The sequence below is a fragment of the Balaenoptera musculus genome, chromosome 13 (assembly GCF_009873245.2).
Source record: "Balaenoptera musculus isolate JJ_BM4_2016_0621 chromosome 13, mBalMus1.pri.v3, whole genome shotgun sequence".
Classification (NCBI taxonomy): Eukaryota; Metazoa; Chordata; class Mammalia; order Artiodactyla; family Balaenopteridae; genus Balaenoptera; species Balaenoptera musculus.
Genome location: NC_045797.1, coordinates 30859884 through 30873167, shown reverse-complemented (window position 1 = coordinate 30873167; position 13284 = coordinate 30859884). Strand labels below are relative to the sequence as shown.

General features: G+C 46.4%; 1 protein-coding gene and 1 long non-coding RNA gene across 14 annotated transcripts in view; one reads left to right on the top strand and one right to left on the bottom strand.

The window, feature by feature from the left end:
- AAK1 (AP2 associated kinase 1) overlaps positions 1–6971 on the bottom strand; it is a 167723-nt gene extending 160752 nt beyond the window's left edge. For 7 of the 12 annotated variants that reach the window (XM_036873744.1, XM_036873746.1, XM_036873745.1 and 4 more), the window contains exons 1-2: positions 6814–6971; positions 6128–6514 (exon numbers count right to left, since the gene is read on the bottom strand). In XM_036873744.1, the coding sequence (XP_036729639.1) occupies positions 6128–6290 (163 nt within the window). In that variant the 5' untranslated portion in view covers positions 6291–6514; positions 6814–6971. The remainder of the gene's footprint in view (positions 1–6127; positions 6515–6813) is intronic. The other 5 variants (XM_036873751.1, XM_036873752.1, XM_036873755.1 and 2 more) reach the window with 1 other exon arrangement.
- Positions 6972–7045: 74 nt separating this feature from the next.
- Positions 7046–12302, top strand: LOC118906290. 2 transcript variants are annotated; one of them, XR_005022473.1, is made up of 3 exons: positions 7046–7325; positions 8009–8160; positions 12224–12302. It is a non-coding gene; the product is annotated as an uncharacterized LOC118906290 (long non-coding RNA). The 2 variants fall into 2 exon arrangements; XR_005022472.1 differs by having other exon boundaries at positions 7054–7322.
- Positions 12303–13284: the final 982 nt, after the last annotated feature.

Here is a 13284-nt window from a genome sequence, read left to right as displayed (position 1 = left end):
ATATTACGCCTTCAGATTATTAGCTAATGACAGCAGGCCATGAATATAATGTAAATAAACAAGGGAGAGCATGTCTGTAAACTGAGTGTTATTCTACCCAAAAAGTTTAAAAGACTATTGTTCTAAACCAACACTGCCCAAAGCACTTTCTCTGATGAGGAAATTTTCTCCGTCTGTGTTGTCCAAAATTGTAGGCCTTAGCCACACGTGGCTATTAATCAACTGAAATGTGGCTACTGTGTCTGACAAATTAAATTTTTATCTAACATCAGATAATTTAAATTTAAATACCCATATGTGGCTAGTGGCTACTTTATTGGCCTGCACAGCCCTGGACACTAGTAGATCACTACTGTCTCAAAACATACAGCTCTCAGCAAGCAGTGCACTTTCCTGCTTTTGTGTCTTTGGTTATTCTCTCTGTCTAGAATGTTCCCTTTACCCTGTCCATCTAGTACTGAGTTCTTATTTTTGAAGACACATTTCAAGTATCACTTTCTTTAGCTTTCCCTGACTACTCCTCACCCCACAAGATTAATGGCTCCCTCATGTCTGTCCCCTAGCCCTTGTACATCCCTCATCACAGCACGTAGAGCTATTTGCTCGTGTGTCTGGAGTTCTATGATAGTGAGCTCCACAAGGCAGAGCCGTGTCTTATTTAATCACTGCATGACGTCCAGCACAGGCACGGTTACCGAACACGGCAAAGAATGAACCAACACACCTGGGTCTTCCAATCACACTGCAGTGCTCCCGCCACCACACCAAACACACCAAAAGATGGCTCCAGAAAAGTAGGCTGAAGGCTATGCTCGCTACTTCAAGTGCTGGATGCTACTTCAATAGACAATTTCAGTTCTATGATTATCATTGTTTGGCTCTTAAAGATGCAGATGGCACAGGGATTTCTTAAGCAGCTCAGAAAGCATCTATCCTTTGAAGAGGACAAGATGAAGGTGGACGGTGGGGTGAGTCCCCTTTCTGTCTGAAGTGTCAATTTTCAAATACTGCAAGGTAAAATGACTGCTCTGATGCAATAATATGTTTTCATGTGTTCTTTATTAATATTTACCAAGCTTTCCCTGTGTACTCTACATGCAGTTTTAGCTACTGAGGTACAAGTGCATGCCTCCCCCCATATCCTCCCTCTCGAAACCCATATGAAACTGTTTCTCTCTCTTCATGACCTCTCATTAAATGAGCATGACTTTGTTAGAGAGACCAAAGGAAAGGCTTTGACCACGCAATGACTTATTCTAGATTTCATTTCTGAATTCGAGATTTGGCTATATTTAGCACAGCTATAACTGTCATCATGCCCGAAGCCAGGAAGAAGACACCATTCACAAGCCACCCCCTGAAAATCTGCAGTTGCCGCTAAAAAATCAGACTTCCCAGCAGGCAAAGACATCTGAAGTGGGAGGGGTCAAATTGGTTGTTTGCATCAAGACCTCACATGCTTATAGCCAACCTCCCTGCCTGGCACTGAAGCTCTCCGTGGCCTTATTTCCTTTTCTTTTCTCTCCAACATACCTTCTGCTTGGGTCAAACACCCTCATTATCTCCCCTGTCCACTCCTTCCTGTAACACTGGTCTTCTCACTCCCCCGCCTGCTTCTGGTTCAAGCTTCTTGCCTCTCTTCGAACCTTCGGGACCGCTCCTTCCCCAGACACCAGCCACCTCCTCGCCCCCACTACTGGCAAAGGGCTGAGGCACAGAGGGAAGCAGTGCACACTGGACAGCTAGCCAATAGTTACTCAGAAGGCCCAGGGCCACTGGGGAAAGCAAGCAGCCAGCACAGCCAGGGAGCAAATGTAAAAGAATTTCCTTCTACCATGCCATGCCCTACTTTCCTTGACTCTGGAAGGGAAACGTCTACTAACCAAAATGATAACACCAGACTAGCCAGTTTTCCCAGAACTCACCATACTGTCTCCCCTCTCTGCACTTTTGCATGTGCTATTCTCTCTGCTTACAAAGGCTTGAGTAACTCTCATCTGGAACATATGCTGGGTAATTTCCATTCCTGTTCAAACGACACTTCATCTGGAAACCCTCAGCCCCAGGCCCATTATCATCTCATAACATCTTTTTACCACCTACTCCACACCCAGGACCATGCTAAGTGCTGCATACTTATCTTAGCATTATTTGCTGGTCTATGAGCTCCTTAAGAGCCGGGCCCAAGTCCCATTCATCCCAGTAGCTCTGGAGCCTAATACAGCACCTGCCGCAGAGAAGGCACCAACAAACGTTCACTAAACGAATACATGCATGCGTCATATTGATACCACCAATACCTATTTATGCCATACACACACACACACACACACACACACACACACACACACATTTGTTTGGTTTAGGTGATTTCACACATATCTTTTAAGCCTCACTACTTTGCACTGTAGGTAGGAGAAACTGTCAGTTTACTGATATGGAGACTTACTGAGTAGTTCTCATTAGCCCTAGACCTGAATTCCTTTAGTGTAGGTCAGAAAACTTTCCTGAAGGGCCCCCTGCTCCACCTTATATAGAAGTTCAGGAATGCTGTCTTGGACACAGCAGGTAGCCAACATTTACGTATTGTCTGGAGCTTAGACGTAAGGCCTCATATAGCTGAGGGGACATGACAAAAGCATAGCCTCTCAGTCCTCCTTTGAGCATTGCTCCACTTTTCCCATTGAGCCCATTCTGGAAGCTTAAACCAGATCTTCCCTTGACATCACACACTCGTTACCTCACACATGATTTAGCATCTCATCATGGCATCTTTGCCGAGGAAGCTAGAGAGAAAATATCCTCCCCTGCACCAGCCTACACAAAGCCAGACCCCTCTGAACTCGTGACTTAGAACCTTCACTTCCCGCAGACAGACAAACCCCCACTGGACTAGTTAGGGAAACCGGGCGACTGGGGCTGATGCCGCTGATGGAAAGATGGCAGCCCAGGCGCTCTCCTGCCTTGCACTCCAGCACCTCCTCCTTGGGGCTCCTGCGATTCCTCACTGTAAAGTACAGACCAAACCCACATGAGGGAAAAAGGGACGGTCAGTGAGATGAGGTGGTAACAGGGTCTGAGCTTGAAGCCCAGCACATCATCCCTCCCTGAACTGCCTGGCCACTGCCCTGGGCACTTTGATGCATGACTTGCATCATCCTAAGACAACACTGGCTGGGACTGGTGGCTAGGTCAGCACCTGGGGACTCAAAGAGAAGAGGGTTCAGAAAGGAGCACGGCTACCCAAAACATCTGTTGACCCTTTAAGGAGCTGCTGACGCCTCTGCAAAGAACATTGGGCTGTGTCTACCCACACTGGGGGAAAGGAAAGCTGCAGACTGCTGCAGTCAAACTAGCCTTCACATTGCCCCCCATTCCTCCTGGCTGAGAAATAATGGCTACCAATTACTGAACATCTGAAAAATGTTAAATAGTTTACATACGTTGCCTCAGTTAATGTTCAAGACCGCTCCGTAGGGCAGTGGTTCTGAAACTTTAGCTTGCAGCAGAATCTCTCCAGGAACGTGTTAAAGCCCCACAGCCAAGTTTATGGGGCGAGGCCTGAATCTGCATTTCTAACAAGCTCCCACGTGATGCTGATGCCCTGGACCCAGGCTCCACACTTTGAGAGCGCCATAGGGAAACAGAGATTCAAGAGAGGCTTGAAATGTCTTACGCAACGTTTCACAGCTGGTAAAGAACAGATCCACAATTTGAACGTAGATCTGCCTGATTCCACAGACAGCCCTGGTAACCATGCTGCTGTAGGGGTGAATGTTTGCCTTGTTTTCGTAAATTCACTGACAGCTCCTTTAACGCAGGCATCACACTTTAAACCTCCCTATATCCTTCCCAGAACCTAGCAGTGCCTTTGTACTTGGTGGGTTCTTCACAGGTACTTTGTATACTGGCTCCTACACAGCTACATACTTCTAAGAACCACATATTCAAATTCAGTTATAGTCAAAGAACATAAAGAGGGCAACACTGCCAGACCTAGCTGAGTCTCTGCCCATGCCGTCACCGTACCTGGATAACTCCTGCTCGTGCTTCAGTCAGTCACTTCCTGCAGCAAGCAGTTCTTGGCTCTCTAAAACTGGAGGCCACTGCACCCTAAGCTTATCTCCGTGACAGCACATATTGCTCTGTTTTAAGTGGCTGTTTTCCATCTCTCAAAGTAGTTTGTAAATTCCAGCATCTAGTTTTAAATCATATTCCCCAGAGCCTAGCACCGTGCCTGGCACATCACAGACACTCCATAACTGTTTGTTGAATGAATAAATGAATGAATACAGAGCTGCAAGCCCTCAGTTCCATTTAAAAATACCATAATGCACGTTGTGCAGTTCTCAGGGATGAATTCTGGGGAAGAGAAGGGCAGCCTAGATAAAAAAGACCAATTTTGCCTTTTCTCCTCCCCATCGACTCAGACTCCGAGAAAAGGCACTGCTTAGGGTAGCATCATCTCTAATGATACAATATCCTAGCTGAACAAAATGTTTCTGGGCTCTAAGTTGAGCAGAGGCCGTTGAGAGGGAAGGAAAGAGCTCTGTGCCCCCTCGTTCCTCTTGATTTCTCTCTCACACACCCCTTCTCCATTTCTCCATCCCACTGCAGTCAAGGGCTTTGGCACAGGGATGAAACAGACAGACCAGACTCAAGGGTGTGGATCTGGCAGCGGGCACAGAAGCGTCTCCCATCCTGCACCAAAGCCCACAAGGAAGGATCCGGAGGGACAGTGACTCAGGCCCCGGATTAAGTCCAGTTAGAGCAGCACTGAAAAGGGAAAAGAGCAACAACTTCATAAGGACATCAACTGCCAGATCTTTTTTAAACCAGTGTTTTTAAAGAGGCTTCAACCGTAACCCCAGAACACTGGGCCCAGCTGAATTCCATGCTGACACACGCTGAGAGCCAAACAGCTCCTTCTCCAAACCCACCACGAGCAACACTCACCGTGTCAGGCATGTCCCAGGCCCAGGTTGGGGCCCTTGCTCCAGCCTTAGCTTGCAAGAAGGCTTCTTCTCCTGCTAATGAACTGTTCCCCCACCATGCTGCAGTAATAGAGGCCTCCCCTTCCCCCATCCCCTCTCGGCTGATAAAACAACCTACAGCAGGTTGGCCCCATCCAATTAGTTTGAATAGCTTCATGCCAAGGAAATTGCTGCTTTTATTAAAAGTAAAAGCACACTAGGCAGGCAATGGGCTGTGAAAATTATGAGTCTGGCATAATTATGAAGGTCGACGTTAAGGTTACCAAAAGAGACATGCAAAGGTTTCAGGACAGCCTGGGGGATAAAGATATATATCTACATGTCTATAGATACACAGATGAACACACGTATAGGGAATTTATACAGCAGATCTAAATAACATCCTCTCCAAAAGAGAAAAAGCAAAAATCGGAGGCCACTCTCAAGTAATTCTTTGGGCAAAACACAAACACAAACACACACACACACACCCAAATACCAAAAAACAAGAACAGGAGAAAGAGGGGCCTACTGGACTGATTTCAAAATAACCACATTCATTTCATGTAATTTGTTATCTTAGCTGCATCCTGGGGACCTGATTACAGTTGGGTCAGGAAACAAACCTAGTCAAATCCACCAAGAGCCTTGGCTCTTAGAAAAACACACTCTGATTCTCTGAAAATCCTCTCTTCCTTCCAGTGCCTGCTCAAGGGAGTGGGAAAGTTGGGTAGGAGAAGAAACCCCTCTTAAAGGTCCTCCATCCCCACCACTCAGCCCTCACATCAGTATTTCAAGTTTTAGGAGGATGACAAGCCCCACACCCTACATTTGATGTGAAGCTTTACACTTTCACACATACGTTTTCTCGCCTGATCCTCATAATTCGGTGAGGCAGGCAAGAATTGGCTTGTCAATTTATTTTTTTTTAAATAAAAGGTCACCGAGGTAAACAATTTCTGGCAAATTCCCCCCACCCCATAAAGCTCTGTCACTTTGAAATCTCAGTTTCAAATTTCTCAAGGACAATGATTCACAGGGCAAGGGGAGGGGGAAGGGAGGGTCAACTGGTCAAAACCCATTCATACATTCAACGTCTTGCTGCATCAGCACAAGATTTTAATTTACGGCGCACTGAAAGAGTCCCACCATACCTTCCGCCAACACCTCGTCCACAGTGACCTGCTGCCGCCCAATGCCAAAGACCCTTCCGATGTAGCCACTGCCCAGGCCCGAGGTGCTGCCCCCTCCTCCGCTGGAGCCGGAGCCCAGGCCAGAGCCGCCCTGCTCTCGCCGGGAGTCGAAAAACTTCTTCATCTTGCGAAAAGGAAGCAGTAAAGCAAAATACCGACGGTTTCTAGATTTTTTTTTTTTTTTTAAACAAGAGATCCAAGGATTTCTTCTCGGATTTCAGCTAGGAGAGGAGCCACCCGAATCCGGCCGAGGGGGTGGGGGCTGAGGGAGGATGCCTATAGGAATATGCGTGTCAATCGCGCGGCGGTCCCCTCCTCCTCAAGAGAGCGATTCGTGTAAGTTTAAACCTGTGATGACAGAGGAAGAGAGAGAGGATGAATCAGTAACACACTTAAAAATTCAACTGCTGAGTCCTAGGGGGAGCAAAAGCCACCATCCTGGGGAAACGCTTCATGCATTTTCTTAGAGAGAAAAACCCTGTGGCTGAAAACGCGTCCCCGGCCCCAGAACCCGGGACCCCGTGCCCCGGGGTCTGAAAAAGGAGGGATTCCGGCCGCCTCGGGCAGCGCTGACCCAACCCGGCACTGCTTCCCCTCCTCCCCGGTCTCCCCGCCGCCCCGCGAGGCAGCATCCCAGCGGCACCCACTTGAGATGGCTTGGCGGCCGGCGCCCAGCTACCAGCGCCGCAACATTGTCACGGCCGCCGGGCCGGCCTGCGACAAGGAGAGGAGGCGGCGCTGCAGCGAGAGCCGGGGCCGCGTTCGGCGCCCGCCCGCCCGCCAGCTGATCCCCGGAGCGCCCGGCGGAGACTAACCCGCCGCCCCTCCCCCGCGCGCGCTCCCGCTCGGCTCCATCCACCCAACCAGGAAGTGAACCGCCGCCGGAAGTGCCTCTCGGGGCGACCCGGCCAGGGGCCCAGGCCACCGGCGGCCGCCGCTCTGTCGCCACAGACGGGAAGGAGTTGTCGGAGAGAAGGGGACCGGGGAAAGGGGATCTCAGTGCGGAGAGAGTTTTGGAAAAGAATGTTGCAATTGCCCGACCCGTAGGGCACTATGGGAAAGGTTGTTCGGCGCAGCCCAGCGGCTGGACTGCAACTCCCAGGATGCCCCTGGACGACCGAGAGAGGCGGCTGCGGTGGCCTCCTCGGCCACGAAGGTGGTTAGTGGAGTGGTGCATTTGTGGGGATTCAGTTATTTAAACACATCCGGTAAAGAAACTGCCAGGGACCAGGGTTTCCACCCTGCTGCATGTCCCACCCTTCTGGAGCCATCTTATTTGCGACTTGACCTCCCTGCACAAGGGACTCTGGGGATTGTGGTTTCCGAAAGGATCGAGACTGACACCTGAAGGACGCGGCTTAGCCGCTTAGCCCCTAGCTGGTCCTGCGGGGCTTACCGACGTCACCTGGGCAGAGGTGGAAGACGGGAGGTGATCGGGAAATTTTTGCCGGCAGTTGGTGCCAGGCCACACCCGAAAGCCAACCCTAACATAAATAAACCCAGAGCCCTTCCTCCTCCAACTTCAAAAGCCGCTTTTGCTCCCAGATGTTGTTGAGAACCGACTCACGGGTCAGCTCTGAGCTAGGCGCTGTGAGAACGCTTAATAAGACCGTGTCTTTTCAGGAAGTCTACAGGCGAGACTCAAACTGAGAAACTTAAAGGGTGTGTGTGCGGGGCAAATCGTAGGGTACCAGGAGACCCAAACCCCAAACTTTGGGGCTCGTCTGTCGGTGACCCTTAATTCTTCCACCTTTTCTGATGCTGTGGCTGTGCTGACCTTTGTTAAGCCCCTCCCACACAAGAACTCCAGGCTGACCTTCTGCTATTTGTTTTCACTTCAAGGTACCCCTTCTGATGCTTATTTTATCCGGATACCGCCCGAGTGCCGAGAGTGGAGGTGGACGATGTGATTTGCATCTGCAAAATGCAGAAGATTTGGGACCCGTCTTGGAACCTTCTTCCATCCCTAGATTTCCTGATAGATGATGCTGAAGGTAGTGACAAAATCCCTGCCCATCCGTCCTCCCCAAATCCATGATTTTTCAAGTCCCTCAGTATAGGTTATTCCTCACCTCCGCCTGCTCTCCCTAATTCTGCGACAGCCTTCTTGGCTTGTAAATTAGTCCCAGAATTTTTTCAGCAGGCATTTGAGGAGCGTAGAGAAAAGTGCTCCAGGGCGGAGGGGGGTCAGGGGGATGGTTCTTGCTTTTTCTAAAATGACTATTGAACTGAGTTGTGACTGGCTTGACAGCGGTTTCTGCTGCTTCTTCCTCTTCTTCCTCCTCCTTCTCTTTTTTCTCCTCCCTCTTTTCCTTCTCCCTTTTCTCCTCCTCCTCTTCCTCTTTCTTCCTCATGTTTCAAGTAGTATCATTGTAGTTAAGCTATCAGTTAAAGTTCCTGTGTAGAGACAACATCTTTTCTTCAGCGGGGAGTCAATGTTGTCACCTCAATTCACAAATCCATGCAGCCACCTCCAGGGCGGAATGCAGCACCTGCTGAAACATTCCCTCAAAGCAAGCCCACGGGAGGCATGTTCTCTGCACTTTCCTTAAAAGTCTAGATTTTCTCCAAGGAAGTTTGGAATAGATCTTAAGATAGATGGGAAAGCATATTTGAAATTAGATTCATTGACCTCCATCTTTCTCTGCATCTATTGATCTTACCTGGCTTTTTTATTTTCCTTTTTTTAATTTCTTTTATTTTTTTGGCTGCGTTGGGTCTTCGTTGCTGCGCGTGGGCTTTCTCTAGTTGTGGAGAGCGGGGGCTACTCTTCGCTGCGGTGTGCAGGCTTCTCATTGCGGTGGCTTCTCTTGTTGCAGAGCACGGGCTCTAGGCGCGGGGGCTTCAGTAGTTGCAGCACGGAGGCTCAGTAGTTGCAGCGCACAGGCTCTAGAGCACAGGCTAAGTAGTTGGGGCAGATGGGTTTAGTTGCATCTTGGCATGTGGGATCTTCCCGGACCAGGGATTGAACCCGTGTCTCCTGCACTGGCAGGTGGTTCTTAACCACTGTGCCACCAGGGAAGTCCCTTGCCTGGCTTTTTTAAAGAAACCCTGTTGGATCCTAGAATCTGTTGCTATCTCAATTTTTACTTTTCTAGGCTTTCCTGTTAACTAGACTAGGCCTGACTTATGCAAATCCCAAGTCTTACTTCTGAGATACAAAAATGTGTTTTTATCCTATAAGATTAAGGTAGCTAACATGTATTTATTGAGCACTCATTTGGATGCTTTGATCAGAATCTGAGGGAGGAAGTTTTAAAAAGAAGAAGAAAAAGAAGGAAGAAACAGAAAACTGGACTTCTTGTCTTCCATTCTCTTAGAGACTAATGGCAGTTATAATGTCAAAACTACAGTTTTTAATGCTTTACATATATTAAGTTAGTGAATCCTCACAACAACCCTATGAAATAAGGTACTATTATTGTTTTCACTTTATAGATGGAGGAACTGAAGCATAGAGATAAGTGACTTGCCCAAAGTCACACAGATAGTAACTGGAAAAACCAGGACTCAAATCCAAGCATTTTAGCTTCAGAACCCAGTGCTTAACTAGCTACACCAAACTGCCTACTTAAAGTAAGAAACATCTGTAAGCAGCACAAGACCAGGAGATAGGAAACCTCTGCCACTCCATAGCTGTGGCCCTAGACCACTTAGCTCTCTGGACCTATTTTCTCAGCCATAAAGCCATAGCTCTCTTACAACTCGGTAATTCTCTAGATCTTAGTGTAAAATAATCAGATCAACCACATTAATCTCAAAACTCCTACCACACTTATTTCTGTATGATTTGTCCTACCTGGCCTTGCAGCTTTTCAAGTATATTGTCACCTCAACCAGCTACTCAGAGTCAGGTCACAGTCTTCTACTTATCTCCTTGAACATCCAGTACAATAGTTTATATAGTCTGTCCTTACCAGTATTTAAATAAACCAAATAATTGACTTCAAATTAAATGTGACACAGAAAACAATCTGATTAGGGTGGAAAAGTTGTTTTGAGTCATTCTAGACCATTTTGAACTTGGTCAAGGAGATACTATGGAGAAATATCCAATTAAAGGGAAAGGGAAAGGAAAGTTACTATACATCTTCCACATGCCAATTACTGATTTAGGCACTTAACATAGTATCTTGTTTAACCCTCATGGATGCACCTGTGCAAAGTAGACACTATTATACTATTATCCCCAATTTTATAGATGAACAATGTAGATTTTGTTAGTAGCAGAGGGATGTGCATGGTTTGTTAGGTTTGGAGGAAATGATTTGACCTGTGATGTGACTAAACCATGTCACAGTAAACCCAGTTATGGCAAATGTGTGGTTCATCCTTAGAGGAAATCAAAGGGAAGGGGACCAACATTATTTAAGGACCTTAACTAAGGCCTGCACTGCATTGGATATTTAATCATATCATTCAGCCTTCACAATACACTTATGAGGTGTGTGTTACTTTTATTTTATCAATGTGGAAACAGGCTGAGTATGGTTAAAGTATGTCAACTGTTGCTACACACAGCCTGCAAAGGGCAGAACCAGAATCACAACCTGACCTCAAGAAGAGTTACTGACTGGAGGAGGGAGAGGAGGTGGGAGATGGTAGAGCTGAAGGCTCGTCAGCAATAGGAGATAGAGGGCAAGCTGCAGTTTCACTCACGCCTGATGTTGATGGACTGCATGTTTGCATCTTTGAAAGTTCACAACTTGAAGGTTTGTGAACCCTGAAGATTTGCAGGGAACTTACTGTATATGATTAGAATGAATATCCTTATTTGTGCTTCTTTGACTTTTTTCCTAAGGCTATGATTTTTTTTTAAATGGAATAACTGGGTCAAAAGATATGAATGTTTTTACAGCTATAGAGCCAAAGTACCCTCTAGGAAAGTTAATACTGATTTGCTCCCCACTCAGTGATTCAGTTAACAAATGTTAAAGCGCCCACCATGGGCTACGCCTTTGAAAGTTTATTACAACGAACAAAATAGATATACTCCTTGCAACTCAAGAAGTTTTTGGTCTTAAAAGAAGACCTTAAATCCTAAGTATTTCCGTACCCTTATGAACACTGAGTTTGTACAGTTTAAAGAGAAATCTAGGACTTCCCTGGTGGTCCAATGGTTAAGACTCTGCACTCCCAATGCAGGGAGCATGGGTTCAATCCCTGGTCAGGGAGCTAAGATCCCTCATGCCACACAGCATGGCCAAAATAAATAAATAAATAAAATACAATAAAATAGCCCCCAGTCACTCTCTACCGGTGACCTTGTCTGTAAAAAAAAAAGAAGAAAAAAAAGAGAGAGAGAGACATCTATTACATTTTTTTAAATTAATTAATTTATTTTGGGCTGCATTGGGTCTTCGTTGCTGCGCGTGGGCTTTTCTCTAGTTGTGGCGAGCAGGGGGCTACTCTTCCTTGTGGTGTGTGGGCTTCTCATTGCGGTGGCTTCTCCTGTTGTGGAGCACAGGCTTCTAGGCGCATGGGCTTCAGTAGTTGTGGCTCGTGGGCTCTAGAGCGCAGACTCAGTAGTTGTGGCGCACAGGGCTTAGTTGCTCTGCAGCATGTGGGATCTTCCCAGACCAGGGCTCAAACTCGTGTCCCCTGCATTGGCAGGTGGATTCTTAACCACTGCGCCACCAGGGAAGTCCCGTCTATTACATTTTGATAAGTAGAGATGGTGCTCGTAGCTTTATTTGTCATTGTTTAAGTTAGTGAACATTTTTCAAAGACTTTCATTGAGAAAGACTCCTCTTGACCAAACCTGAATCAGCTCCTCTGAGTCCTCTTTTTGACTAGACTTTGACCTTGGGCTCGGTCCTTGGCCCAGTTAATTCAGTTTTAGCAAGAATTCTGCTGGGCCAGTTCAGTGAAAATCCCCCACCCTTGATAGATGATCTCTCTGGAAATCTGGTCAAATTCCTTATCCTTCACTCTCAGTATCTTATCACCTTGGGCTGCCTTAAGGCAAGAATCCTGTTGAGTCTGACCAGCAAGAATCCCCCTAGCCTTGATGTTTCCTCTTAGTAATTTTCCATCCACCCTGCTCTTTGGCTATAGATCTCTACTCATCCTGATTGGATTTGGATTTGAGCTTGGTCTCTCTTCCCTACCACCAAATCCTCGTTGCAGTCGTCCCTCCTGAATAAAGTCTTTACTGTCTTTGACAAGTGTCATGAAATTTTTTTCTTTAACATTATGTTCATTCATTTATTCATTGATTGTTTTATTAAGTATCTATTTCATGTCAAAACTGTGCTAGGGGGCTTCCCTGGTGGCACAGTGGTTGAGAATCTGCCTGCTAATGCAGGGGACACGTGTTCGAGCCCTGGTCTGGGAAGATCCCACATGCCGCGGAGCAATTAGGCCCGTGAGCGACAACTATTGAGCCTGCGCGTCTGGATCCTGTGCTCCGCAACAAGAGAGGCCACGATAGTGAGAGGCCCGTGCACCACGATGAAGAGCGGCCCCCACTCGCCGCAACTAGAGAAAGCCCTCACACAGAAACAAAGACCCAACACAGCCAAAAATAAAAATTAATTAATTAATTAATTAAAAAAAAAAACTGTGCTAGGAACTGGAAATATAATGATAAATAGGTAGACATATTCCTTTCCTTACACAGCTTATAGTCTAAAACTTATTGGATATGTATATTTCTTCATTTTAAAATCACATTGTTATACAACTTTTCTGTTGGAGCATTCATTTTTAAGAATTGATTGAAAGTACTCTTTTATTTATTCAGTCGGTATATACTGAGCTCCTCCCAAGTACTAGGCACTGTTCTAGGAATAGGCAATTTGATGTGGAACAAGATAAACAAGGTTTCTCCTTGTAAGAGAGCCTACGTTAGGGTCAGGGTAAGGAAAACACAATAAATGAGCAAACAAGTCAAGAAAAATGTTGGATAATGGTAAATACCATAATATAATTAGACTAGAGTGGTATGATAGAAATTGTCTGAGTGACTACTTTAGATTAGATGTGCAGGTCTTTATATATTAATGACATTAATTAAAACCCCTTGTCACATAAATGGAAAACACTTTTCCCCAGTTTGATCTTAGGCCTTTAAAAAAATTTTTTTAAACATCTTTATTGGTGTATAATTGCTTTAC